This window comes from Rhopilema esculentum, chromosome 4, assembly GCF_057945365.1.
Source record: "Rhopilema esculentum isolate cy_ngs chromosome 4, ASM5794536v1, whole genome shotgun sequence".
Classification (NCBI taxonomy): Eukaryota; Metazoa; Cnidaria; class Scyphozoa; order Rhizostomeae; family Rhizostomatidae; genus Rhopilema; species Rhopilema esculentum.
In genome coordinates this window covers 5,270,671-5,298,611 of record NC_142818.1, presented here as the reverse complement: position 1 = coordinate 5,298,611, position 27,941 = coordinate 5,270,671, and the positions used below count along the sequence as shown (strand labels likewise).

The following is a 27,941-nucleotide window of genomic DNA, read 5'->3' as shown; positions in this document are numbered from 1 at the left end:
CAGTTAATATTTGCTGAGAGAAAATGAAAGACAGTGCCATGCTAGGAAAAGAAATGAAAATTTCATTGAAAAGTTAGGCCTATAACTTTAATGCTACACTGTCTTACATAGTGCACAGAGGTTCTTAGTTTTCCACTCTCATCTCAGGACTATAGACAATAAGCAAAGAAGTTATCAAATATAAAAATGTAGCATTGGGAAAACAGTCTATAATTATTTTTATTTTAATGTCTTAGTGTATAACGGGTATTTTGAAGACTTGGTAATACAGAATTAAAAAGTAACAATTCGCTAATTGATTCCTTCAGAAACATTAAACTAAAAGCATTGAAACAATCCAGGAAAATTAATCCTGGTTGCCTTTTCTATAGAACTTACATGTCTAGGAATTGGTAGTAATTGAAAACACAAAATTATTAGATTCCTTTTAGTTCTAGCAAATACAGACACCATTTGTTCAGTAAAACACACAGGGCTGTCAGTAACTAATGTACAAAGTGTGTGAGTTTCATTATTGAACGACAAATCAAAAGTTTGCCGGCTAAGAATCCCCAAAGGGCAAAAGGCTCCACGTTTTTGCAACGGAATTTTTTTAAAGGGGGTTTCACACTACTCACGCACCCCCATTAATGATGGCCTTGAAAACACACTTTTTAAGTCATTTCTGATATCTTTTATATTTTCGGACTAACTTTCATTTGCTATCAAAGAAGTCAAAAGTTGAGTCAAAGGTTCGAAATCCGTGAACAGTGCTGTCGCTTTTAGCTCTCTCAACATACTTTCCAGACCCTACGGATAGCTTATGTTTGTTTCTAGAGCTGCACGCTGCATCCAAATTCATTGTCTCTATTTGGTATTGCAATGCCATAATTTGATCTTTAGCATCATTCAGCTCAAAATTGATGGACTGATATTCGTGCTTGTCAGATATATGCTGTTCCTTTAACATCGCATTTTCTTTTCTTAACTTATTCATATTTTCTAATAAGGCTTCATTATCAGTTATTTTGTTTTCTAATTCTTCATTCCTTTCTTTTAGTAAATCTGTCCTTCCATCAGGATCATGATGATCATCACTGAACGCATCTTTATCAATTTCGTCAAAATATCTTTGCTCCTTCCTTGCTTTTGTGACCATATCATTCAATATTATTACTTCTCCTCGTAGAACCTCCACCTCAGTGGCTAACAAATTCTTTTCTTCCCTAGACACTTTCATTTGCTTTGTCAACCGTGTGATTTTGGCTTCAGAAGCCTTGAGTCTTTTTTGCATCCCCCTAATGATGTCCTTTGACAGCTGGTCCCTGAAATAGAATACAAACTGCTTCCAATGGACACAAGGTACTCGTAAAAAAACTATAAGACATGTCAAAGTACTAAAATGTGGTTTTTATAGATAATCAAAGCCATAAAGAAAATATGATGTATCTTTGATTCGATATCAAGTTAAGTCGTAACTGCTTGCGTAGTGCACATGCAAGAGAAAGCTGAAAACAAAACAGTCTCGCATAAAAACAGAAAACCCCAAGTATAAATATATAATACTTAATGATCTTTTTGCCTCTTTACTCTCAGTGCTATAGATTTAATAGGAACCAGGCTTATTGCTATATACATGATATTGAACTAGATATTGAAGTATTTGGAAAAGCAAAGAAAAGCTATAAAAAGTTACTAAATGTAGACAAGCAAACAAATACTCACACACCAGCCCCTTCCTTCGTGTTTTGTATTTCAAACAGTAACATGTCATGAGCCTCGTGTAGCTTTGCTTCCAGTCTCATGCATTGCTTTACTTTATCTTCAAGGATACCTTGATTTTTCAAATTTAAAAATTGCAAGCGAGCCTTCTCATAACCAACGCTTTGTTTGTGTTCTTCTCTATCATATGCTGATTCTTTCAAAACTTCAGACAATTTCTTCCTTAACCGGGTATTGGTCTCTCGCAGCTCCTTGTTCCGCTCCCGTAGCTTAACAATTTCATCGTTCCTTTTACAGTTTTCATTCGGGGAGATTTCCTGTTTAAAAATAAATCCAGTATACTACAGACAACAAAAATTGATTATTTGATTTCCTCAAAATTGGCATCAGATTGTTAACTAGCAAAGCGTTGGTGCTAAATGTCTCCGATAATCCTGCTTTGGATTCAATACAGTTAATCCATGTAGATTTCCTTATGTCTAAAGGCGGAAACTAGCTGTTGATTCGATTTCCTGATGACATGACTGGAAACTATAGACACAGTTACTCTGATGTCAATAACACAACAAAACTAGCTAAGGATACAAAAAATACTCAAGTCAAGTTACAATTTTTAAAAACCATTTCTCTGGTCAACTGAATCAATTAGCAGCACTTTCTTTTTTCATCAGTACTCATCTAACAATTACTTAAAGGCCCTCTTCGGCTATGTCTGTTGAATACTACTTATGGAAATTTTTCTTTTATGCAACTAAAAAGTTGAGTATACAACTAATAAGTGTCACAGTTTCTAACTCTATATCCCTTTTCTATGAATAGTCACATTCTGTGGCCCCAACAAGTCTTCTAGATGGCCTTTTCCCTGCTCCCTAATATGCAAAATTTTATTCTGATTAAACTAACAGCTTATAAAGATTGATGTGACCCAAACCTATTTCGCGGTGCCAAATTGTCAGTGCTGCGCGTGCTGCGTGTGCAGGACCAAGGGTGTAGAGCCATAGGGCTCGGAGACGGGGGCCTGGGCCCCACTTGTTAATTCCAGACGATAGCTCTGCTAATTTTTTTTGCTATTGTGTTTTGAGAAATCCTTTTTGAGCCCCCATCCCCTGGTTGTTCTAAAGCACTGCACCCCTGGCAGAAAGGATAGAAACTTGGGCCAGTGGCATAATGGTCTTTTTCTACATACCCAAGCGTGAACTGGCATGTTTAAACAAATTTCCTACAAAAGAACATTTTACCTGCGTTTGCGTTTCTGCGTCGACAAAATCACATTTAAAATCTGCAGTTTCCACTTTTCCTGCCACTGTTTCGTTTTCACTCTTGCATTGCAGAATGGGGAACTCTTTATCTATTTCCTTTTCTCCTATGCTTTCGGTCTTTGTTTCGTTTCTTGTTTCTCCTTCTGTTGGTTGTGTGATCTGATCAACAATGTCTCTTTTTTGTAAACTTCCAAACGATTCTTGATTCACAACAAACTCACTCCCAGGTACAAATGGCGTTGCTTCTGAAGAAACAATAGAATCAACTTTCTGCAACGACTCCAGAACAGGGGTTTTTTCTGTCGATTCATGTTTTCTCGCACTATCAGCGTCTCTTTTGGTAACTTTCAGCTCTATGAACAAGAATAGTTCAAAATTGGTAATTTTTTATGTTAATGCCAATATACAAGAAAAAAACAGTTTTGAGTAAAAAGATCAACATCAAGCACTTAAAACAGTATCACTTTCTTTTTTTATATATATTCAGTATAAAAACTTCCGTTCCTCAGGAAAAACTCATAAAAACAGGAAAAAGTTCCGTCATTTATGAATTTACGTGCCAGTGTGATTCTGGCTACGTAGGACGCACAACCCAAAGATTGGGGGATAGGATAAAACAGCATGTTCCTTCCAACATACGAAACAAAACTGCCCCTCAAAGAGAACAGCCTCCTCGATCTTGTAGGTCTAGAAACACTGTTAAAACAAGTGATTCTGCCATTGGTCAACATCTTTTAGACAACCCAGATTGTGCAAAACTCTATAATGTCGACATGTTTCGGATAATTGGCAGAGCCCGGTCGTCCTTCCATCTAGCAGTTTTGGAGTCAATCTACATAAAAACGAAAAAGCCGCCATTGTGTAGACAAAAGGAGTTCGTTTTCTCTCTTGGACTCCATTGGTAATTTTTCTCTAGGCTCACGGCACTGATTGGTCAACTATACCGGTCTTGTGCTTGCGTTTTTCTGATTGGCCTATTTCGATCCACAACTGGGTATATATTTTTCCATCGTGTTTTTTCGGAACCTATTCTGACGTTTTATGCTCTGAGGAGTGTCAGACGAAAAAGCTTTTAGTATGTCGTAAAATGTTTGCTTTTTTCAAAGCCATTTTCAAATTCTGTACCGCAAAAAAATTGTTCATATACTAGATTATAATAATACATACATAGTAAAATACAACATATACATATACGGTAAATACTTAAGCCCGTTTCACATTGGACGCCATTGGAAAATACGTTATAATGGTCGAGGTTTATACCTAATATATAATTGAATCAGAAGATTGGTATGGAGTCAAGAGGGATAGTCATTATTACTATAATAAACCTAGTGTCAAATGCGAAATGGGCGAAAAAAGAAGTAGGCATACGAAACTATATGAAAAGAGACTTGGTGGCAAGTGACAGTATTTCTTGATCCAATCCCTTATTCTTTGTAACTATTTGGCTGACAAACAACAACTTCAAGCACTACTCACTGAAACTTTCATAACTTAAACTGGATGCAGACTTTAATCGCAAAAAAATTCATACCTGGTGTATAAAAAGTAACTGGACTTGCAACACGAGCAGCGTCTGGTATAGCAATCTTGCTCTTGGGAAGCGTTTCAACCTCTTCTGACACTGTCGTAAGAAAGGCATTGTGAAGCAACCAAAGAGATCAGGCACAAACGTTTATGATTTTGTAGCAATTATTGAAATCCTCACCTTCTCGTGCTTATTGAGGAAATCCACATAACGTATGAATTTATAATACAAATGCCACGTTAGGTTTAAATGTCCAGACTTATTCTAAAACTAAAATAACGATGGGTTATAGATAAGGATATTCATTATTTTGCAGTCCATTATAATCAGCCGTAGATACTCATAAGACACATGAAAGATTTTCATAGACAGGGACATGCATTACTCAAAGAAAAAGGCTGTTAAAACTATTTACAAAATTTCTAACAATTGCAAATATTGTTCTGCAAATACTTACCATTCGTTTCCTGGGTATTAAAATTTCTTTGTCCGATAGCTTCCTTCAAAATCTTTGACATACTGTCGGAAATTTGAAGAGAATTAACTGTTGTTTATTAAGAACAAAATTCCAACAAATTGCAGTTTACCTGCTGCTTATATATGAGAATTCAATCAAGGTTTTGTGCTTTATGAAGTATTTGTTCTGTAACAAACATCTTTCTAAAAATTTGCGATGGACTGATCTTTTTTCATCTTATTTACTTTTAACAGACTGAAAACTGATAAGCAAAACAAAACAACTGTAAAATTTAAATAACTGCAATTTTGTCAACGAAAAAGTCAAAGTCGAATTGGTTCTTTTCTTTGAAGCATGTAAAGTTGAATGAAATAAGGGAAACGTTTGATTGGAAAAGTGATTCTATGGAAAGGTCCAAAAATACTTTTTCCCGTCACACCACATCAAACAATTACTATTTTTTCATCACAAAAAAGCTGTTTTGTAACGGTTACGTGCTTTGGAACTCATAAGAATTACCAGGGCTAGTAACAACTAGCTTGTCCCCCAGTCCACAAATGCTGCCGCATCAGCATTTGTGGACTGGGACGCAGGCTAATAACAGCACGAAAAAATCTGTTGTGCGTCTATCTGCTATATTCATTAAGGGGCAAAATATGTTAATAGACAGAACGTATCAGTCAGTCAGTCAGTCAGTCAGTCAGTCAGTCAGTCAGTCAGTCAGTCAGTCAGTCAGTCAGTCAGTCAGTCAGTCAGTCAGTCAGTCAGTCAGTCAGTCAGTCAGTCAGTCAGTCAGTCAGTCAGTCAGTCAGTCAGTCAGTCAGTCAGTCAGTCAGTCAGTCAGTCAGTCAGTCAGTCAGTCAGTCAGTCAGTCAGTCAGTCAGTCAGTCAGTCAGTCAGTCAGTCAGTCAGTCAGTCAGTCAGTCAGTCAGTCGGTCAGTCGGTGAGTCAGTCAGTGAGTCAGTCAGTGAGTCAGTAACCCAAAGATTTACTCGCATTCTAACACCAGTAAATGAATTTCGTTTCCTTTTAAGTTGTTATTTCACAAACTGTGATACGGTTGTCATTGAAGAATAAAACAAAAATTGACACTCACGATTCTGATTGGTTTTGAACAGAGTAGTAGACAGCTGTATGACCAAACTGGTCCTTCAAAGACGGATCAGCCCCGTTTTCAAGCAAGAGTCGGACCATTTTAGGAGTGCCTTCGCATGATGCTGCCATCAGTGGGGTCCTGTAAGAAATGATATTACATCGTACCATGAGAGTTGTTTCGTTTTGCAGCTTTAAACTTTGTCCAACTTCAAGATATATCAATGGACAAAGCTGTACACCCCAGACAGCAAGCTTCAGATTAATAGTGTATATATTTTGATGAAGGCTAGATGTTCAAAACTCTTTTACGAGTTGTACAAGGCATTGAGTAGAGGGAGGCACTTATTATAAAGTTGAACCTTTGCAAGTGTTACCAGGCAAAAATTTTTATCAAATAGACCAGTTGACTTTACCTGAAAGTAAAATGAGTGAATCTTTGACAGGGTTAAAAGTTTTGACCATGAAGCAATTTTCATTGACACTATTTTTATATTTTCAGCTTGCCTATTGCTTGGTGTGTTGAAGTTTGCAAGAGATTTGGCATTATTTCTATTTCTTTATGGGAGCGGAGAGAATTTATTAAACGGATTGGTATATTTGTAGCTAGTCGTTAGATTAGAAGAAGTTGGGTTTTGGGCAAATCTGGAGGCATCTACCTCAACTTAATTTTGATTACATAGTGCAACTTTCTTGTATTTGCGATTTGAAAAAGGGACACTGTTGTACTAAGTTGTCGATTATTGCTTACTTTTATTCAACAGAAGTTATGAGCAGCAGGTTGTGGTTCTCCTACGGAAAACTCTAATGCCATCGTACCTTGGTAATTATCATAGGCCTATAGTATCGAAAAGTGCTCCACATATAAAAGACGCAACCCATTTTTTAAAACAAACTTTCGATATGCACACTAGCATCCCACTGAACTCGTAGTCGGTCACACTAGATGTAAAATTACTACACACAAATATTCCTCAAGATGAGTTTATCGAAGCCTCGATGCCATCAAAAGTCATTATGGGGACACCACCCCGCTGTATGTTGAATACATCAAACAAATTCATATATTCATTCTCAAACATAATTATTTTACCTTCAATCGCAAGTTTTATCGACAAATTCCAATCATCTCAATATGGAGATCCTTTGCCCCAAAATCATGCCAACATATTCTTGACAACAACAGATCAACATATCTTGAACAATGCCCTGATGGGCGTAGGCCAATTATTTGTAAAAGATTTAAGATGACATGAATTAAATCTGGCCACACACGCTTTAAAAGCTACAATAAATTATACAATACACCAAAACCATCCACAAAAATAAAATTTGAAGCAAACCCGAATATAAACTTTCTAGATATAACCAAAAATTTACAGAAAGATGGAGGAATCGCCACCTCTCTGTACCAAAGGCCAAAAGACTCCTGCAACCTCTTAACACTGCGATTCTTTACACCTGTGGAGTTGTAAAGCTGAATCGTTTCATCCAAGCTTTATAGTAAAAGAGCTTTTTTCAAAAGTACAAGCATCGTGAGACTGTCACAGTCACAACTGCCTTAACCGAAAAAAAGAAAACAATGGTCTTGCACCGTCAAAGGGCCCAATTTTACCCCTAATAATACCATATGACAATCGCACCATCCATATCAGACAAATTCTTAAAAAACACTGGAAGAATATGGCAATGTACAAATAATTACAAAATAAATGTTCGCAAATCCCCATTCTAGTTCTACAGATGCACAATAATCTTGGAGATTGGTTAACCCAAATTAAATTTTGTGTCATACATTTTATTGCAACCCATCTCAATGCAATAATACCCCTGCAACACATATCAGAATATATCCTAAGCAAGTGTTTCACACGCGATATATCTGCAGAAATTACTATTTGGTATGTACAGAATTGTATATACCTCTACAGCTACACTATATCAATGAAATCATACAAGCATACATTTGATCAGTTGGAATTCAGTTGTGTTATATACAACGCTACAATACATTGATACATATTTGCTGGCATTATCCAGAGTGGCGTAGATAGAGTGTTCAGAGGGGGCAAAACCCCCCACCCCCTGTAAAGCTAAACTGCCATTTTGTCGAAAAAAGATTGATTTTTTTAGGAATTTAACATGGTTGTCTATTTTTTATCTAAGTGTTACATTTCAGGAGAAAATATTACATAACAATATCCGAACATATCAGAAGAATGTTTCATTTCAGTTCTGCTGTCGTTATGTTTTAATCAAATATATAAAAAACGAAGCTTGTCAGTTTTAGTCGGAAGATCTAAACTTCTCGCTCCTCCTATGAATTTGCTATCTAAGCCACTGATTATTCTTGGATATGGGACCCAGTTGTAAAAAAGCACACTGATCATAAGTCCCGAATGCTCTTCCAGGGGAGATCTAGAACTTAAAAGCACAACATGCATATTTATGTGTTTATATATGAAGTTGTAGTTATAAAATAGTTTGTTCTGACACACGCCCCAGCTATTTTGGCACAATAACTGGATCACAGAACTCTACCGGTACAAGGCTGTGTGACAGCCCCATTGGTTTTACACCATTTCCTCGCTGTTTTCTGACAAGCTGTGCTTGCCTTTTTGTATAGTTTAAAAAAGAGACAGATATCGAACTCAATTAATTCTGCAGTGCGCCCCTGCCCTTTTCTTTACAAAAAAACATTGATGTGTAAAGAGCAGAAACGGTGTTGGTATGGTATCCGATTTCACTTTCGCTTTTTCTATATAATATCCATAGTTGACAGTTGACGGACGCGCATTACATTACATTTACATATTCTGTGTTTGAAGGAAGCCCCGTAGGACACGCACCAAGGAAGTTGATCAAAGTGTTCAAGCCAAAATGATCACGAACAACTGTAGAAAAACTTTCTTCTTGGTGACTTTGTTGACTGGCTTTACAGCAGCTACTACAATTTATCGTAGTCAAGGTAGGTTTTTCTACGTATAGTTAATAGATACCTGTCCATTCTGGCTTGTGGCTACGAACATAACAGAAGTCATAACCACGTTGCTTTGTAGTTTGATGCCCAGTCCGTTTGAGGGTCTTACCAAATGGCTACTAAATGGCCCGTTTTCGATAATAACACGACGGCTTAGTTTAGCTTGGGATTTTCTTGTAGATAATGAACAAGATTTTATCTTTCCCGAAACAACAACAGTCAATTGTGAAGAAATTTGTCAAAAAGGGATCAGGGGAGCACACAAAAATGGATGCTACCAAGGACATAATTTCGGTTCTTATGCTACCATTTGAGGGTTACTGTCAAAAATACTACCATTTGAGGGTAATTTGTTAAAATTTTAGCGTTGGCCCTCTTTGACCCTGACCGAACCCCCCTGTTAGGCCGTAATGGGAGTACCCCCGAGGGTTTGATGCCATTAAAATGAAAAAAATTCTGGTTTCCATATCGTTGTAAGCGACGGGACGCTACCCGGCATGCTTTTTATATCGGATAGCTGAGACCAATCCGATATGAAAAGCAATCCGGTATCGTGTAAACGCAGCTCCAGAGAGTCAAAGGATGAAGAACGGGGGCCCTTTCACTCTCTGAGGCTCTGACACCCAGGTTACGGGGACGCTTGCGAGGATATGGAAACGTTTTTTTAAATATGTCCCGTCTCGACGGGGATGGTTGCAGTGGCAATTCTCCGGGGGGGGGGCAAGGAGGCCACGGCCCCCCACCAGAAATTTTCTTTGCCCCTTCCCCCCCAGTTTTTTCAAAAGTTTCTATTAAAAATTTAATGTTTTCTGCCGAAACTGTTCAATGGTTTTTTGACTTTGTTAGGGTTGCTCTCTTTATTTTCCTCAATGCTTTCTTTATTGCATTTATTTAACTACCCTGGGTACCAGACTCACTATATATAAAATAAAATATATTTTATCTATCATTTTATATATAGTGAGTCTGGTACCCAGGGTATTATTTAACCAACTAGGGGCCCCGATAAGCGTTTTGGTTTGTAACCGAGGTGGACATTTATGAAATTTTGTCTCCTTTCTAATAAGTTACCAAGTAAGAACCAAGTGTTACCAAGAGTTCTGTAGTTACCAAGAAAAATTCATTCTTTACAGTCATTTAAATTCTATATTTGCTATATAATATCACGAAGATCCACCTTCTTGCGGTGGGGTGCGCAGGGTCAGCCCAATACCATCCCAGTATACCTTGGTAATCTACTATTGCTTATCGAAATTGTATGACTTGAACTTCTGTGAAACAGAATGATTTGCTTGATCTCATGGATATAAGACATGACTACTATGGAAAAATTTTACCAATCCAGTGGCGGATCCAGACTACCGCCATTACCGCTCGAGCGGTAGTCAGATTATTCAAAAAATTATAGAAACAAGGATCATTTTCATGTTTATCCTACTACTTTAATTAAACCATAGTTAAAAATTGAAAATATTTGATCGCGCTGCAAACCAAGCATTCCTTCCTAGAAACATGCCTGAAATTGCCACAGAGACAGAAATACTTTTTAATCCTTATCACTATGGAAATTGCGTGCCAATTGCCGAGCCACATGTTTGCAAATAGAAGGCTAGCATGGGGGGATGATGAAATCATGGCTTGCTAGCTAGGGGGGTTGAGTCGGTGTAGAGCGGATTCGAGCTGCACTGAGCGGTAGTCAGCATGCCTAAACCAATCAAATCATAAGAAATCACAGCCAACCTGGGGGATGCATACAAATTTTGTTGACAACCAATGAACAACCGAGTTGACTACCGCTCAGATGGGGGGTTGAGTAGTGATGCCGCTCAACATGGCTCAAACGTTACAGAAAGACGGGGGGAAGGTCTACATATTCTGCAAGTGGGCAAACTGTAACTTCAAAGCCGATGTGACCCATTATTTTGTACAATACACAACTATTCGTAGGAATATATTTTATAAGAATATTAAGACTCGAATATTCTAAAATTTAAGAAGGCGTCAGGATTAAAAGTCAGGCCCACAATGTTCGCCAAAAGTATGATTCTTTGTTTAACAAAATTTGCTCTCAGTAATTGCAAATCTTATCTGACTTTTTAAACTTATAATTTCCAACAGGTCTGATTTTCATAAGAAATTGTGCGACTAAATGCGAGCTTTAGGCGACACTTCAAAATTCTGCCAAATGTATCTTTTTTTCTAATTTTATGGTGTTCCTTGGCTAAATGCCGTACATTTTTTTAGAATATCCATCCATATTGATTAAGATTATTTATTTCTCAAGCTTGTTGTAAGGATACATGAAATTTCAGTAAAGCACCGCTTGTCTCTTGAAAACGATCTACATAAGAAATTATAGAAAGCAATTATGATTTTAGAAAACCGGGTGGGACCAGGAAATGGGTGTTGTCTAAAGGGGGTGGTCGACCCTCTATCTCATTTCGGCGGAAGTCAGATTTTTGGCTGGATCCGCCACTGCAATCAACCTCACAAAAGCTATTAGACTTTTAGACTTTTAAGCTTAGTTCTTCTGCTGAAAATCATGTTCATGATGCATTATTGTTAAACAGATAAAACTCAGTGGAGTAGAACACAGCTGCTCCTTACACCACTAATAAAACTATTTGGCATGATGATAGCAGCCTTGATAGAGCTGTACCACGGACATACCTATCTATGGGGAGCTAAGAACCGGTGCCTTGTAGCTAGCTAATTTTGAGCCACCACGCCACTGCTTTACATTCTACTAGTTTCAAAAGTAATAGCTCGCGTTGGCTCCTATAACTGAAAGTTTGGCCCCCGGTTAGCCCCCACCCCTTCCCAAATTTTAAAGGCTAGAATCGCCACTGGGTGGTTGAAAAACGTTGGAACATGTTCAACTTTTTTGATCGATGCCGTCGCATTCCCGTCGCATCCCCGCTACTTGCGATGTATTGGGGACAAATTTTTCGATATGGGAGCATGTTTTTGTTTCATCTGTTTATTTGAATTATCAACTGTATAAATTAACTTTAATTTGTAATTAGGAATTTTATAATTGATACTGAATGGATGTCGTGATTGAATAAATATTTAAAAAAAACTCCCCATGCCATCAAAAAAAGATTGTCCCAATCACCCCCCCCCCCCCAGATATAAACTGATCCTTCAAAGCCTTATCTATCGATTTAGATACTAAGCAATCTATAGAAAATACAACAGAAATTTACCAAACACGCTCAGTTCTGTACCATTTCTCATTATTAGCCTCAATGAGTGAGTGTGGGACATATAATCAAAGAAGAAAACGAGGCTAGATGTGACTACTTTTCTGTTTCAATAGGGTTTTTTTCAGCGACAAAACTGTTTTGTTTTAAAATTTTTCTAATGATAGCGTTGTTTCCATTTTCAGAGGTTATCATTGACGATGCTGATCACTCTCTTCGTAACGTCGAGGACACCCACTTCCCGGTGGATAGAAGTCCAGCAAACGGTTGCTCTTGCCAGAACAACGTCTGCAGCTGCTGTGCCAATATTTATATCCCCTACATCTTGGACAAAACAGGTAAACACATTTTTTATCTTAATTCTGTGGTATATTCTTTTTACATGACACAGTTAAATAATTTTTCTAAATGTTTTAAGTTTTTCGTTGCTGTTTAATCTTGAAAATTTATAATATCATATTGCATCCTGGGGAGATAGGTACCCTTGGTGCCAGAGCCTTATGAATCCGGGGATAAGGTACTGTGGCAAAGAATGGGTGAATATTAGCTTCTAACTATATTTCTGCGACTAAATAATGGAGACTCTGTTACCCAGGGCAGGAAATAAGCTGCGAAAAAACACCATCCAGGGAAACAAGGCTTGTCTTAAGCTTCAGTTGTTACCTTTTTGTGCTTTTTGACAATCAATGTCTGAAATTTGACTATCTTTCTCATATACATTCATTGGCATTCCTCAAATTTTTTCTATCGATTCTAGTGTGCGTCAACATCAGCTACGTCTCAGCAGACCTGGTAAAAACGTTTTGCTTAATCTTCTCGTTGTGTAACAAAAGATTGTAGGGATTGGTAATTAGTCAATCTATCATTCAACTTTCTTTTGTAGTTGATATATGTTAATTTCTATTACAGTGGAACCCCACCTTACGGCCACTTCGTTAATACGGCCCCCTCGTTATTACGGCCACATTTGTTTGGCCCGGAAAAACGGCCATACATAGTCTCATAAAAAAACCCGTTAATGCGGCCTCCTGTTAATACGGCCAGCGGCCACATTTTGCGACCCCAAACAGCAGGATTCTTCATAATTCCACCCCGTTAATACGGCCATTTTTATTCAGCAAAACTGTAATAAAATCACAATAATCTCATTCGTTTTATAAAAGAACTTTTCATTATCAAAGTCGCTTGCTTTCAGGTGTGCTTGCCCACGCTCGTGACTGGCTGGAACGCAGAACGAACCAGTTAACAGTCACTGATTTCCACCCCATAAACTACTACCCAATAAACTCCAAAATTTCACCCTTCCTCGTTAATACGGCCACCCCGTTAATACGGCCAAATTTTCGTGGCCCGTTTGTGGCTGTATTAACGGGGTTTCCTGTACTAATTTGTCAATTCTGTATTCATCAAAATGGAGGGCCCTTAAATATTGGGAACAACCCTCATTGAAACAAAATTTTTACTTTAACCACTTACCATCGGACTTTTATGCCAGGTAATTTGTTTCCTATTCATGGTGGAAGCGTCATTTTTCAAAAATAACTGTGTGATGGACCGGATCTTTACTAGGGAGGGATCAACGGGTGGGGTAACCCTGGGGGAGGGGGCTAAGTCACTGGGCAAAATTCAACAAAGCCTGTACCCAGCTAGAAATCAAAAGACGGTACCTAGCCTGACATGTTTCTGGTTTTTTCAATTATCAAAAATAAATCCACCGAGCATTACTTTTTTGACATATTCAAAAAGTCAAAGGCGTCGATTAATGTTACTCTTTTTTCCTTCACCAACAAACTCATTATCATGTGGTTTCTCTTCTACAGGGCTTAAGACTTGACGTCAGCATTGATGGGAAAGTTTATTACTCGAAGGAAGTTTCAGGTTTGTTTATACTGACATTCATATCTTTAAGCTAAGTTGTTTCAAGATACAAGAGAGAAAGTTTATATTTTATTAATCCTGAAATGTTACTGTAAAACATTTGAATGGATAACACAAAATGGCACTGATGTGATGTATAAGAAGAACAATGACCAACTTGTTAAAGTCTATCGCCTTCAAACTATAGACCCCAGCAAAGAAAACACTTTATGATTAAAATCCATTTATTGTCAAACAAACAAAAATACACATGTAAGGTAGGCAGTAGTTGGATAATTAAATTCTAGTGCTTTCCTAAACGCAAAGCATGATCATTATACAGAGGTGATGACAAGGTTTAGGGTCTTTTTTTAAATGAAAAACAGGGTGCAAATGCTCCCAACCCGGATTTTATTCCTTGTTTGACGTAACCTATTATAATTCCCTTTTTTAAAGCGAAGGGCCCCTATTTTTAAAGCGAAGGGTTCCTAGCTGAACTCCCTTAGAAAAGAGTATGCTAAATGCTCTGTGTCCATAAAGGATTATGATAACGATTTGTGTGTTAATATAAGTTGGTGTGATGGAAATGTTAGGCTCTCGAAAGTACGATAGGTTTATCAAGGGTAACCTTCCCGAATCTTAGTCATTCGGCAAGGTTCTAGCAGCGATGCAGTCGCTGGGTGAGCTGATGGTTACAGACCCACCCTGTATTGCACCTTGCTATTTTTTTCGGAATATTTAAGCAAAAATTGCCTTTTGCCCCTCCTTTCCAAAAAAGTAAACTCTTACTGCATCCGAAGGTTCTAGCGGCAATAAATCCCGAGCTTTGCATTTTAAATCATGGCCAAACTTTAACCTTTATATTGCTCCACGGCCATGAGTCCTTAAAAAGATATCTAGATACACTCTTTTTATATAGAATACTATAAATTTTGTCCAGCCTCAATGTTCTTAACGAAATTTCATTTTGAGCCTGGATATATTCTTTAAGTATTCTTTTTTTTCAAACCTGATATGTTTTGATATGATACGCTTTCAATAAGGCGTCAGGAAAGCTAAATTTACTGCGCAGACTACAACCACAGTTGACGAAAAAGCTGCATGCATAACCTATCAATATCGATCTATGATCATCTGAGTCTTCACCTATTGCTCTATCGTCATGATGCACACCATCAACACCTTTAAACAAACATTTATAACGCTCGAGAGTCGTGCAAAGAAAATAATGTGGAACAACCAGCAAACCGATTCAACAAAAACGTCAACGATAGAACATCTTTTCCGAAAGAAATTGTGTGAACAAGTCTTTAAATGTATCCATGGGGATGTCTGTGAGAATTTTGCAAACTACTTTGAGACAATGACAAACAATACAAGGAACAAAAATATAATATTAAGAGTGCCCAAATTTAATTTAGAAAGTAAAAAAAAGAGTTTTTATTTTGAAAAAAGCAAACATTTTACAACATACTTTTACAACATACATACATAGTATGTTGTAAGATGTTTGTTTTTTTCAAAGCCATATTCAAATTCTTTACCGCAAAAAAATTGTTCAAGTTTTTATTTTACAGGATCTCAACGTTTCAATGAGTTACCTCCATCCATAAGAAGAGCAGAGACCCTCGCATTTTTCTTAAAACATTTTTATTAATAAACCTACTTTATCTATTTTTAAATATTTATCTGTTTTTAAAAAAAATGTTTTTCTTTTCGGGAGCAGGACCCAATGGTAGAACAGAATTTATTTTATTCATTCTTAAATATGTAAATTTGAATTGGTTATCCTGTAAAAACATTCGTAATAATAATAACAAGGAAAGTAAAACCACCCTTTTGGAAAAACGAGATATGTCAGTTCTGAAATTCCCTGTTATGACTATAACAAAATAGGCAACTGCGGAAAAATGAGAGACAAATGTGCAAGCTGAGGTTGAGCAAATTGGATGATTCTGAGCCTGAATATTCTTATAAACAATATCCTTATATAAATAAGCGTAGCTGATGAAAATTAAATTGTGTAATTTTGTCTTTTAGTAAAGAATCCTCCGCCCATTTGCTTCCAAGTTCCCGTTCTCAAAAGTCTTGCGTCGATATGCTTGGAGTTTTACAATCTCTCATGGCGTGAGCACGTTGGTGGGTGCTTGAGACTCAAGTTCAAAATGCTGTTTGTTTTTGGGAAGTCTTTTAAAATCGGTTGCTTCCACTTTAACAATCTTGATGCCGAATCCAAGGCTGGCGTAGCAGCTATCTTGCGCGATCTTCACAGATTACAGCAGTCAAGAAGATCTGGCACCCCAGATTTGGATTACATCAGATTTGCATAACATAAACTGAATCGTTCCTTGTGAGAACTTATTAGTTTTAGATCCCTATAGCTTTTTCTATCTAAATATCTATAACTTATATTTCACAGATATTCTTTGTTTTCTTGTATTTACTCTGCCCGCAAAAGAAAAATTGTATTTTCAGCAAATTAATTTTTCTTGTTCTCGTGTTTTCAAACTATCTGCCATTTCTACCCAAGGAGCTATTTGTAGTATACACTGGTGTGTTTGGTAAACAAAAGCCAAAGTCAATCCACACAGACAAACCCGATCTGGTAAGAATTGAATATGCAGCAGACCTAAGATCAGAGACGTTGTAGAGATGGACAAGGAAACAAGTGCCTGTAGTTGAATTTGTGATTACCAATCGTATGCGTGGTGGAACTCGTTGCATGGGACTCAGAGTTGCACCGAAGAATGCATAGCTTTGCTTGTTCTACATCGGTCGCATTATGACAAACAGTAATTTCATATCTGGTAAACAGTAATTTAATATCCGGTTAACAGTAATTTTCATATCCGGTAAACAGTAATTTCACATCAGGTAAACAGTAATTTCACATCCAGAAAACAGTAATTTCACATCCGGTAAACAGTAATTTCACATCCAGAAAACAGTAATTTCACATCCGGTAAACAGTAATTTCATATCCGGTAAACAGTAATTTCATATCCGGTAAACAGTAATTTCATATCCGGTAAACAGTAATTTCATATCCGGTAAACAGTAATTTCATATCTAGAAAACAATAATTTCATATCCGGTAAACAGTAATTTTCATATCCAGTAAACAGTAATTTCATATCCGGTAAACAGTAATTTCATATCCGGTAAACAGTAATTTTCATATCCAGTAAATAGTAATTTCATATCCGGTAAACAGTAATTTTCATATCCTATTTCAAACAGAATCGATCTGTTTATGATAACTACCACAAAAATTGAACACAAAGGTGACTTGGAAGTCATAACATACAATGTGCACTTCAGTGATAGATTTGTTCCCTATTGTGTGCAATCTTAAGGAGAATATTGTGAGAAAAAAGGGATTACACCCCTATCAAATTTATCAGATGCCCCTTTAAAGACGATAAAAACTGGTATGTTTTTAATTTTTCATAGGTGCATTGTTTCCAGCTCCTGACCATTATATGTTTCCTGTGGTTTGTGATTGGAGATGTCTGGCAAAAGAGGGGGCCCCCTTATGATCATTCTCCCCTGGTGCTTTTCTAGGAGCCACAACACCCCTGGAATAGGGTGATGATAATCAAGGTAAAACTGAGAAAAATTTCAGGTATAGAATATTTGGTAAATTTGATAAAAATGATCCAGAAAAATGCCACTTATCTAGAAAAAAGTATGCTGGGCTAAAGGCACACAAAGCTGTTAACAGTGGCAGGTCTCTTGTTACAAGCCCTTAGATTGCCGAAGGTGAATAACATAACACACATACCTTCCATGATTGTCCCTAGAATTGACATCTGCACCACAGTCAATGAGTTGCTTGCCAATTTCAAGGTATCCAAAAGCTGATGCGACATGAAGAGGGGTGTAGCCTATCTGTGTAGGTATTATAATATATCTTTTAACTTTGTGATAACAAAGTCTAAGCAAAGTTGGTACTAATCTAGATGATGCAAACTAAAGGGCAAGCAAAATGTTTTTGTCAGCAATGCAATCCATGTTGTGTTTTGAATCAGTGCTACTTACTTTATATTGAAACTTTGCAATTTTTGAAACTTAGCTTTAAAAATAAATTTCTTGGTTTTATAAAAACTGTTTGCGAAAGCCAAAATATATGACAAACATAGGTCTTTTGTTTGTTATAAGTCTCAGCAAAGGATTGAAGAAAACATTCTGGACTAGATGGGATGAGAATGAAATCTGTAGCACAGACTTTCTTTGACTAGATGCTTAGTGGAATACAAATTACATTTAAATTTGGACAGATCTCAGATTGACTTTCAGTATGGGAATAAACTTTCATGCTGATTGAAGTCTTTTATCTTTTTCAGCATATCATTAAATTGCACATGTAATGATGTAAGCAAATGTAGATGCCAATAATAAATGTATTCATTGAAAAAATGTATTTTTATGACTCATAAAAATGATGGTACAAAAAGCTGAACATTAATACACATATTCAGCTTGTTCCCAATTGCAATTTTTCTTAATTATTTTAATTCAAGAACTGTTGCTAATAGAGGAAAAACAAATTGGAAAATTGAGTCAAAATAACTTTAGTGAGTACTTATCTAACAATGTATTCATAATAGCTGAAATATTGAGAACTAACTTTGTCTTTTATGTTGATGTTCCCATGTGCATTACTAACAACAGCAATGATCAGTGGCTTTTTGTTGACAGTAGCAATGTGTAAGGGTGTGGATTCATTACAATCCCAAACATCAGTTGAGGCTCCATGCTCGGTTAAAATCAAGACACATTGGTGGGAGAAAACTTCAACAGCCTAGTAAGATAAAAATATGGCACAACAGGTTCGAAATTGTAGGAAGATGAGAAAATATTTATAGTTATAATAAGATAGTGACAATGAGAATAATAATTTAGCATACAACCTTTAAGCCAATATAGGCTTGTAACACATCAAAATTACTGGTTAGAGACTGAAGGACTGAAGTACTTCTAATATCAAAGGTTTAATTTAATACAATTGATACTAAAGCTATTCTTTGAACCATCAAAAAAACTTTTTCTTGGCACATAAGTATTCTGTGCCCAGTAACCGTCAAAGATTATGAAAGAACTGTATTTGCATTTGAGTGTGTACTTTCATGAAACAAGAAGCTATAGAGACACTTCTTTCCTAAAAGAAACCAGGAACGCGATCCATGTCATAAGGAGAAAATCCACGCCAAAAGGAGAAAGAAAACACAGACAAATCAAAATCAAACGTGATTAATCGCAATCGGTAGAAAAAAGCAGCTTCTACCGCCTAAGCCAATCAGAAGTCTGCATTTTCCCAAAAAATCGCATGACAGTGATATTGGCGCTAATCCTGATGACAGCGCATGGACGGGTGATAATCCTGCTTGATGCCTTTGATATTCCGCCTTCGCGGCAAAACACTGCATGCAACACAAAAAGCGTTTTTGACTTTTTCTACAGGACTTCGGGCGTGCTCTCGCGACACTTTCTATGCAGAGGGGAGGGGTTTTTGGGTGGTAGTCGCCCCACTTTCATGAAAAATCGGAATGTTTCGGTGAAACAAATCCTATGTTAGTAAACGCTTTATGTTAATTCCATGAAATTATTAAAAAACTTATATTGGAAATTTCGATTATAAAACGAAATGAGGCATTACCTGGTTACTGTAAGGTTAGCAGCAATCTCAACTCCTTTCTGTCCTTTGTATGAGCTTTAGGCTTTGCACCACATTAACCAAACCGTTTTCGCGCCAAATCCCATGCACGTGTTTGCAGTCTTCCCGCGACAATTTTCGCTATTTGGCATTGAAAATCTTGTAAATATTATTTAACAAATAATCCGATGGTTGGTATGGTCCTTCCTGTAAGTTACTCATGTTTTCCTTGGTGTTTTGTGAGAATTAACATGATGCGAATTGCTGTTACCATCGATCGCATGGTGTAGCCTGCGACACAGACCAAATCGAATGCATTCGATTTGGTCTGTGTCGCAGGCTACACCATGCTATCGCGGCTGGCAGCATGTTGAACAATCGGCCATTGATGGCTGTTGACAGCTAAACAGCTTTGAAAAAAAACGGAGACACCGTTGTGTATCCTCCGCTGGCTACGGTTGCCTTGAATCCAGGCGAGAAAAATTGCGAAGAGCCCCGTCTACGAACTAGGGTCAAAGTTAGAGTCCTGCTATAAAGGGACGTAAAAACGTAGAAGAACACTTAAAAGGACTTCAAGAAATGAAAATTTTTTGAAAACATAGAAGAATATTTAATGATCAAATATTGTATAGTTATTATTCTTGTGAACATTTATATACGGGTAAAATTGTTTTTCTAACTTTCGAAAAGATCAAAAGTGTACCCTGAGCATCTCTATAATGGGTTTTCCAAAGTAAGAACCGTTTCAATTTAGTTTTCATTATATAATTTACACTTTGAAGAAATGTTAAAGTCAAAAAAACTGTGGTCTAATTTGCTAGTCCTTTTAGTTTTACACTAACTTGTGACAATAACAAGCTCTTCCTGCAAAAGGCTATTAAATACCAAGGACAGCGGTTTACATCACAGATTGGAGGAGGTAAAACGTTTTTTAGGGGGGGGGGAGGGGGCTAAAGATGCTAAAAACTAAGAGCAGATTGGGGCCAACTTTTTGTATGGTTTTAAATATAATTTGGGAATTATTGGGGGGCTATTTAATTTTTTCTTAAATTAGAATGAGCATTTTCAGTTACGTTCGCTAGTGGTAATTATCATGACATCTAGGGAAATTTTGGCATTTGTGTGCCGTATTTTTTGGAATACTTTTGTGGGTCATGGTATGCTTTTGGCAAATTTTTATAGGACAGGGTTAGGGTGCAAAAAGGTTTCCCGCACAGCCCCCTTGTCATTTTCCTAGTCAGGTCCCCCCACCCTCTGGGAATCTATCTATGTGATATATGCTAGCCCTGCTATATCCAGGTTCATAATTTGCAGGAGCACAGAATTTTGATTTGTTTTATTAGCTTTTGGAAGATTTCTAGACTGTTGACATTTCTTACTTCGGCGGGTATATCATTCACAACATCTGGATTTTGGTTACTGTTAGTGGATCCGAGTTATTTTTCAGCAGTTTTATTACTCTTTTTACAAAAACAATTATTTAAGAACACGAGCCTCAAAATTTTTCAAATGTCAAGAACAAATTAAGAACAATAATGTGAAATCACCCTTAAAAAATTTATATAAAAAACGAAGAGTTTTTTGCCATCTAGGGGTGCTTTTTGGGTGAACTTTCAAACTTGTCAGCAAATAACGCCTGTCGCACCAATTTTGTTTGCAAATGAGGCCTGAACTCCGATGATTCAAGAAATAATTTAGAACAATCCTGGAGCAAATTTTCGAAAAAATTAAAAACATCCAGGCTGAATTTCAATTTGCCGGTTCTTAAGGAAATTTTTTTTATTTATAGATATCTAGACCGAGATCCGATTTTACAAGGCATTGTCATATTTTAGAAACACGGCACAACTAGTGTAAAATGTGGCCAGAGAATGGCTTTTAAACATCACAAAGTCATTTTCAGATAGACTAACAAAAGTTTGGCATCTGGCAAATGATCATCCCACTTACAATTACGGTACAAAAAGTGTGAACGGGAGAGGGTCAGAAAATATTTTTGGGTGCTCTTCGTGGCTATGAATCCCCTTCTCAGGGTTTTCCAGTATAACTGTGTTTTCAAGGCATCGAGAAAGCTTCCTTGCAATAATGGAATGGAAATTGCAATAGAATGACGTCATAAAAATATTTTTCTATAAATTTAGAATTCTGATCACATAACCTGAAAAAGCATCGTAAAATACCTCTAAATATGAAAAATCAGTTAAAAGTGTTACGAATTGACAGAGTTATGGTCAGATGAGCACATGCTCTTGCCCCATCAAACCTCTTTAAGTTGGTCTCTGTTCATAAACTTTATGAACAGAGCCAAAATAACGGTGATCCGTTAGCAAATTTCAAATCTTTCCTTTGCTATATCTCGTTCAGTTTTTGACTCATTGGCCTGATTTTGCATATTTAGAAGTAATTGATAGAGTTCTTCTATGTTCTTTGATCAAAATTCAAAAATTATAAAAATAGTTTTCTTGTGACGTAACACTTAGAACTCAATGCCGTTAATAGTCGTGCCACAGATGTTGCGAGCGCTTGGATACGCCGACGAAAGACACTTGGATACGGTCTTGCTACGCTTTAATCAGTGGAGTAGTCGTGAAGATTTAGAAAGTTTAACAGCAAAGTTAAAAACAAGTCAAGGGCTTTATCAGGGGCGGACACTTGGTGAAATATTTATTGGGGGGGGGGGCAAGCCTATTGTTTTAATAAGATGAAATAACATTTCCCAATGTCTTAGAACAAAAGACCACTGTTCTCCAAGGTGTTGGGGGCGACTGCCATCGAAAACCTTAATTTTTTGTCTCTGTTTATAACCTACCATAACATAACCTGTTTGGCAGATTTAGAAGTATTTCATGTTGTCCTTTCAGGTTATATGGTCAATTTTCAAAAATTCTAAAAATTGTTTTTTTTGTGATGTCAATCTTAAGAATTCTTTGGAATAGGTACATATGCTTGTTATGGCAGTTCAGGTCTTTTGGGTGGGTGCTCAATTGAACCTTAGGTGAGACAAGTAATAAATGTCAAGAAACTTGATTGGACATTAGCTTTGTATCTAGAATTATCTTAATATTTAAGAAGCAAAGCCCCCCTCGTATAAGCCCCCCACGAATAGTGAGGCTTTGCTTCTTAAATATTAAGATAATTCTAGATACAAAGCTAATGTCCAATCAAGTTTCTTGACATTTATTACTTGTCTCACCTAAGGTTCAATTGAGCACCCACCCAAAAGACCTGAACTGCCATAACAAGCATATGTACCTATTCCAAAGAATTCTTAAGATTGACATCACAAAAAAAACAATTTTTAGAATTTTTGAAAATTGACCATATAACCTGAAAGGACAACATGAAATACTTCTAAATCTGCCAAACAGGTTATGTTATGGTAGGTTATAAACAGAGACAAAAAATTAAGGTTTTCGATGGCGGTCGCCCCCAACACCTTGGAGAACAGTGGTCTTTTGTTCTAAGACATTGGGAAATGTTATTTCATCTTATTAAAACAATAGGCTTGCCCCCCCCCCCCAATAAATATTTCACCAAGTGTCCGCCCCTGATAAAGCCCTTGACTTGTTTTTAACTTTGCTGTTAAACTTTCTAAATCTTCACGACTACTCCACTGATTAAAGCGTAGCAAGACCGTATCCAAGTGTCTTTCGTCGGCGTATCCAAGCGCTCGCAACATCTGTGGCACGACTATTAACGGCATTGAGTTCTAAGTGTTACGTCACAAGAAAACTATTTTTATAATTTTTGAATTTTGATCAAAGAACATAGAAGAACTCTATCAATTACTTCTAAATATGCAAAATCAGGCCAATGAGTCAAAAACTGAACGAGATATAGCAAAGGAAAGATTTGAAATTTGCTAACGGATCACCGTTATTTTGGCTCTGTTCATAAAGTTTATGAACAGAGACCAACTTAAAGAGGTTTGATGGGGCAAGAGCATGTGCTCATCTGACCATAACTCTGTCAATTCGTAACACTTTTAACTGATTTTTCATATTTAGAGGTATTTTACGATGCTTTTTCAGGTTATGTGATCAGAATTCTAAATTTATAGAAAAATATTTTTATGACGTCATTCTATTGCAATTTCCATTCCATTATTGCAAGGAAGCTTTCTCGATGCCTTGAAAACACAGTTATACTGGAAAACCCTGAGAAGGGGATTCATAGCCACGAAGAGCACCCAAAAATATTTTCTGACCCTCTCCCGTTCACACTTTTTGTACCGTAATTGTAAGTGGGATGATCATTTGCCAGATGCCAAACTTTTGTTAGTCTATCTGAAAATGACTTTGTGATGTTTAAAAGCCATTCTCTGGCCACATTTTACACTAGTTGTGCCGTGTTTCTAAAATATGACAATGCCTTGTAAAATCGGATCTCGGTCTAGATATCTATAAATAAAAAAAATTTCCTTAAGAACCGGCAAATTGAAATTCAGCCTGGATGTTTTTAATTTTTTCGAAAATTTGCTCCAGGATTGTTCTAAATTATTTCTTGAATCATCGGAGTTCAGGCCTCATTTGCAAACAAAATTGGTGCGACAGGCGTTATTTGCTGACAAGTTTGAAAGTTCACCCAAAAAGCACCCCTAGATGGCAAAAAACTCTTCGTTTTTTATATAAATTTTTTAAGGGTGATTTCACATTATTGTTCTTAATTTGTTCTTGACATTTGAAAAATTTTGAGGCTCGTGTTCTTAAATAATTGTTTTTGTAAAAAGAGTAATAAAACTGCTGAAAAATAACTCGGATCCACTAACAGTAACCAAAATCCAGATGTTGTGAATGATATACCCGCCGAAGTAAGAAATGTCAACAGTCTAGAAATCTTCCAAAAGCTAATAAAACAAATCAAAATTCTGTGCTCCTGCAAATTATGAACCTGGATATAGCAGGGCTAGCATATATCACATAGATAGATTCCCAGAGGGTGGGGGGACCTGACTAGGAAAATGACAAGGGGGCTGTGCGGGAAACCTTTTTGCACCCTAACCCTGTCCTATAAAAATTTGCCAAAAGCATACCATGACCCACAAAAGTATTCCAAAAAATACGGCACACAAATGCCAAAATTTCCCTAGATGTCATGATAATTACCACTAGCGAACGTAACTGAAAATGCTCATTCTAATTTAAGAAAAAATTAAATAGCCCCCCAATAATTCCCAAATTATATTTAAAACCATACAAAAAGTTGGCCCCAATCTGCTCTTAGTTTTTAGCATCTTTAGCCCCCTCCCCCCCCCCCTAAAAAACGTTTTACCTCCTCCAATCTGTGATGTAAACCGCTGTCCTTGGTATTTAATAGCCTTTTGCAGGAAGAGCTTGTTATTGTCACAAGTTAGTGTAAAACTAAAAGGACTAGCAAATTAGACCACAGTTTTTTTGACTTTAACATTTCTTCAAAGTGTAAATTATATAATGAAAACTAAATTGAAACGGTTCTTACTTTGGAAAACCCATTATAGAGATGCTCAGGGTACACTTTTGATCTTTTCGAAAGTTAGAAAAACAATTTTACCCGTATATAAATGTTCACAAGAATAATAACTATACAATATTTGATCATTAAATATTCTTCTATGTTTTCAAAAAATTTTCATTTCTTGAAGTCCTTTTAAGTGTTCTTCTACGTTTTTACGTCCCTTTATAGCAGGACTCTAACTTTGACCCTAGTTCGTAGACGGGGCTCTTCGCAATTTTTCTCGCCTGGATTCAAGGCAACCGTAGCCAGCGGAGGATACACAACGGTGTCTCCGTTTTTTTTCAAAGCTGTTTAGCTGTCAACAGCCATCAATGGCCGATTGTTCAACATGCTGCCAGCCGCGATAGCATGGTGTAGCCTGCGACACAGACCAAATCGAATGCATTCGATTTGGTCTGTGTCGCAGGCTACACCATGCGATCGATGGTAACAGCAATTCGCATCATGTTAATTCTCACAAAACACCAAGGAAAACATGAGTAACTTACAGGAAGGACCATACCAACCATCGGATTATTTGTTAAATAATATTTACAAGATTTTCAATGCCAAATAGCGAAAATTGTCGCGGGAAGACTGCAAACACGTGCATGGGATTTGGCGCGAAAACGGTTTGGTTAATGTGGTGCAAAGCCTAAAGCTCATACAAAGGACAGAAAGGAGTTGAGATTGCTGCTAACCTTACAGTAACCAGGTAATGCCTCATTTCGTTTTATAATCGAAATTTCCAATATAAGTTTTTTAATAATTTCATGGAATTAACATAAAGCGTTTACTAACATAGGATTTGTTTCACCGAAACATTCCGATTTTTCATGAAAGTGGGGCGACTACCACCCAAAAACCCCTCCCCTCTGCATAGAAAGTGTCGCGAGAGCACGCCCGAAGTCCTGTAGAAAAAGTCAAAAACGCTTTTTGTGTTGCATGCAGTGTTTTGCCGCGAAGGCGGAATATCAAAGGCATCAAGCAGGATTATCACCCGTCCATGCGCTGTCATCAGGATTAGCGCCAATATCACTGTCATGCGATTTTTTGGGAAAATGCAGACTTCTGATTGGCTTAGGCGGTAGAAGCTGCTTTTTTCTACCGATTGCGATTAATCACGTTTGATTTTGATTTGTCTGTGTTTTCTTTCTCCTTTTGGCGTGGATTTTCTCCTTATGACATGGATCGCGTTCAGGTTAACATTGGCATTCCAGTTTCTGAACACAGTGGAATTTTTGAAGACCTGCTGTTATTTTTATCCAAAGTTTTATACCGAAATTCAGCCAAAGTTTTATATCAAAATATACCATATTCCAAATTACAATTGTTATTTAATTCCTTTCCTTCAAGTACTTAGGTTTCTTTTCTTGGGTTTTTCAAGTACTTGTTTCTTAAAAAAAAGTCTCATGTAAAAAGTAAAACATGATTGCATAATAAAAACAAAGTCACAAAATATGGGAAACAAACAAAGGATACTGACACAAAAGGTGCATGAATTACTTAATGGAACCTTTTCAAAAGATAAAAACAATTATACAAACCAAATTTAATGGATAGTCAGTGGTGTGTGGCATTTAATAGCCAGTGGCGTGGCAAGACCTTCAAGTCTAGGGGGTGGAGGGCAGGGACAGTGGAAGTGGGGGCTGAGGGGGGTGCTAAAAATGTACTTAAAACCAAGCAAAATATTGTTGTCCTTTTGGTTTTAGCATGTTTACCTTATCAAAACGTTTTAGCTCCTCAGTCTGTTAAATGCCCAACGTGCCTTGGGGAGTGTCATCAATTGTAATATTTACCAACGAAAAAATAGATGAAGAAAAAATTAAGGTGCTGCTGATAGATTATTTTACTGCCAGAATAAGGATTTTCAGGACCAACCGAAGATATGCTGATAAACTCATGAAGTATTTGGGGATCACACTTCCTACCATCCCTCCGCTCGCTACACCCCTGCCGAAAAAAGTTGAAAAAACAATTTAGAATATTTTGTGAAAAAACAATTTAAAATTCAATGTGAACAAGAACCTTTACCTTAAACAATGGTGTTTTTCCATCCTCATCCTTTGCATCGATGGCAATGTTCAGCCCACTTTGAAGCAAAATAAACAAGGCTTTCTCGTTACATATTGAGGCTGCAAGATGCAGTGCAGTCCTGAAAAATACTAAGAATTATTAACTTAGAATATGATAGCATTTTGGGTACAGCATAAAAATTGCCAGTTGCATTTGTGTAAACAAAAGTGCACATTCGAGGTTGATTTGATCGCACATTGGGTAGTTTTTGTCTTCTAGGCCTAGCCTAGGTTTCTTTCAAATTAATAAAAGTGATGACATAAAAAGACATGCCTCCCTTGCTTATCCTTTTCATTGATGCTAGCTGCGTTCTTTAAAATAAAATTCTTGAGCTTTGATGATTTATCGAAACTGAACACCAGTTTATGCAAGAACGGTAGGTCACCCTCCTCGACATGCTCGTAACTGCAGTCTCTGATTGGAGTTTTATCTTTCCCGCCTTTTTTCCAGAAGAAAGGCATCGTTTGTATCCAACCAGGCGCTAATATTGTGCCTTCCAACTGATGCAATAACCACTGATTTTGTCAGTTTCATTAGTTTCGACTTACTCTATTAAATGAATAATTTTATTCGATAATCTTTCAGACCATAGACTATGTTCAGACGAAAGGGACTCAATTCAAGCCGCACTAAAAGAATAGCACCAGCATTTCC

General features: G+C 36.9%; 2 protein-coding genes across 4 annotated transcripts; one reads left to right on the top strand and one right to left on the bottom strand.

Moving 5' to 3' along the window:
- Nucleotides 1-44: 44 nt before the first annotated feature.
- Nucleotides 45-27,941, bottom strand: LOC135691203 (uncharacterized). 3 transcript variants are annotated; one of them, XM_065208999.2, is made up of 10 exons: nucleotides 27,561-27,939; nucleotides 27,246-27,366; nucleotides 18,714-18,887; nucleotides 17,868-17,974; nucleotides 6,045-6,182; nucleotides 4,949-5,010; nucleotides 4,498-4,587; nucleotides 2,940-3,313; nucleotides 1,705-2,018; nucleotides 45-1,304 (listed from the first exon to the last, which is right to left on the bottom strand). In XM_065208999.2, exons 1-10 carry the CDS (start codon nucleotides 27,746-27,748, stop codon nucleotides 695-697), a joined length of 2,178 nt encoding a protein of 725 aa, XP_065065071.2. In that variant the 5' UTR covers nucleotides 27,749-27,939; the 3' UTR covers nucleotides 45-694. The 3 variants fall into 3 exon arrangements, with proteins under 3 accessions (XP_065065071.2, XP_065065072.2, XP_065065073.2); XM_065209001.2 differs by having other exon boundaries at nucleotides 1,083-1,304; nucleotides 1,709-2,018; nucleotides 27,561-27,941; XM_065209000.2 differs by lacking the exons at nucleotides 27,246-27,366; nucleotides 27,561-27,939 and adding an exon at nucleotides 19,209-21,562.
- On the top strand, nucleotides 8,819-16,503 carry LOC135691207 (uncharacterized). The gene is made up of 5 exons (XM_065209007.2): nucleotides 8,819-9,008; nucleotides 12,412-12,564; nucleotides 12,984-13,018; nucleotides 14,047-14,104; nucleotides 16,124-16,503. The coding sequence occupies exons 1-5, from the start codon at nucleotides 8,921-8,923 to the stop codon at nucleotides 16,411-16,413; spliced, it is 624 nt and encodes a 207-aa protein (XP_065065079.2). The 5' UTR covers nucleotides 8,819-8,920; the 3' UTR covers nucleotides 16,414-16,503.

What these genes read in the sequence shown, in the direction of transcription:
- LOC135691207 (XM_065209007.2), top strand. Translation starts at nt 8,921, where the DNA reads ATGATCACGAACAACTGTAGAAAAACTTTCTTCTTGGTGACTTTGTTG. An exon ending in TACAATTTATCGTAGTCAAG is followed by an intron (nt 9,009 to 12,411) that starts GTAGGTTTTTCT and finishes TTCCATTTTCAG; the next exon opens with AGGTTATCATTGACGATGCT. An exon ending in TTACTCGAAGGAAGTTTCAG is followed by an intron (nt 14,105 to 16,123) that starts GTTTGTTTATAC and finishes TTTGTCTTTTAG; the next exon opens with TAAAGAATCCTCCGCCCATT.
- LOC135691203 (XM_065208999.2), bottom strand. Translation starts at nt 27,748, where the DNA reads ATGCCTTTCTTCTGGAAAAAAGGCGGGAAAGATAAAACTCCAATCAGA. An exon ending in TCTAGGGACAATCATGGAAG is followed by an intron (nt 6,183 to 17,867) that starts GTATGTGTGTTA and finishes CATTTCTTACAG; the next exon opens with GACCCCACTGATGGCAGCAT. An exon ending in TAATACCCAGGAAACGAATG is followed by an intron (nt 4,588 to 4,948) that starts GTAAGTATTTGC and finishes TTCTTACGACAG; the next exon opens with TGTCAGAAGAGGTTGAAACG.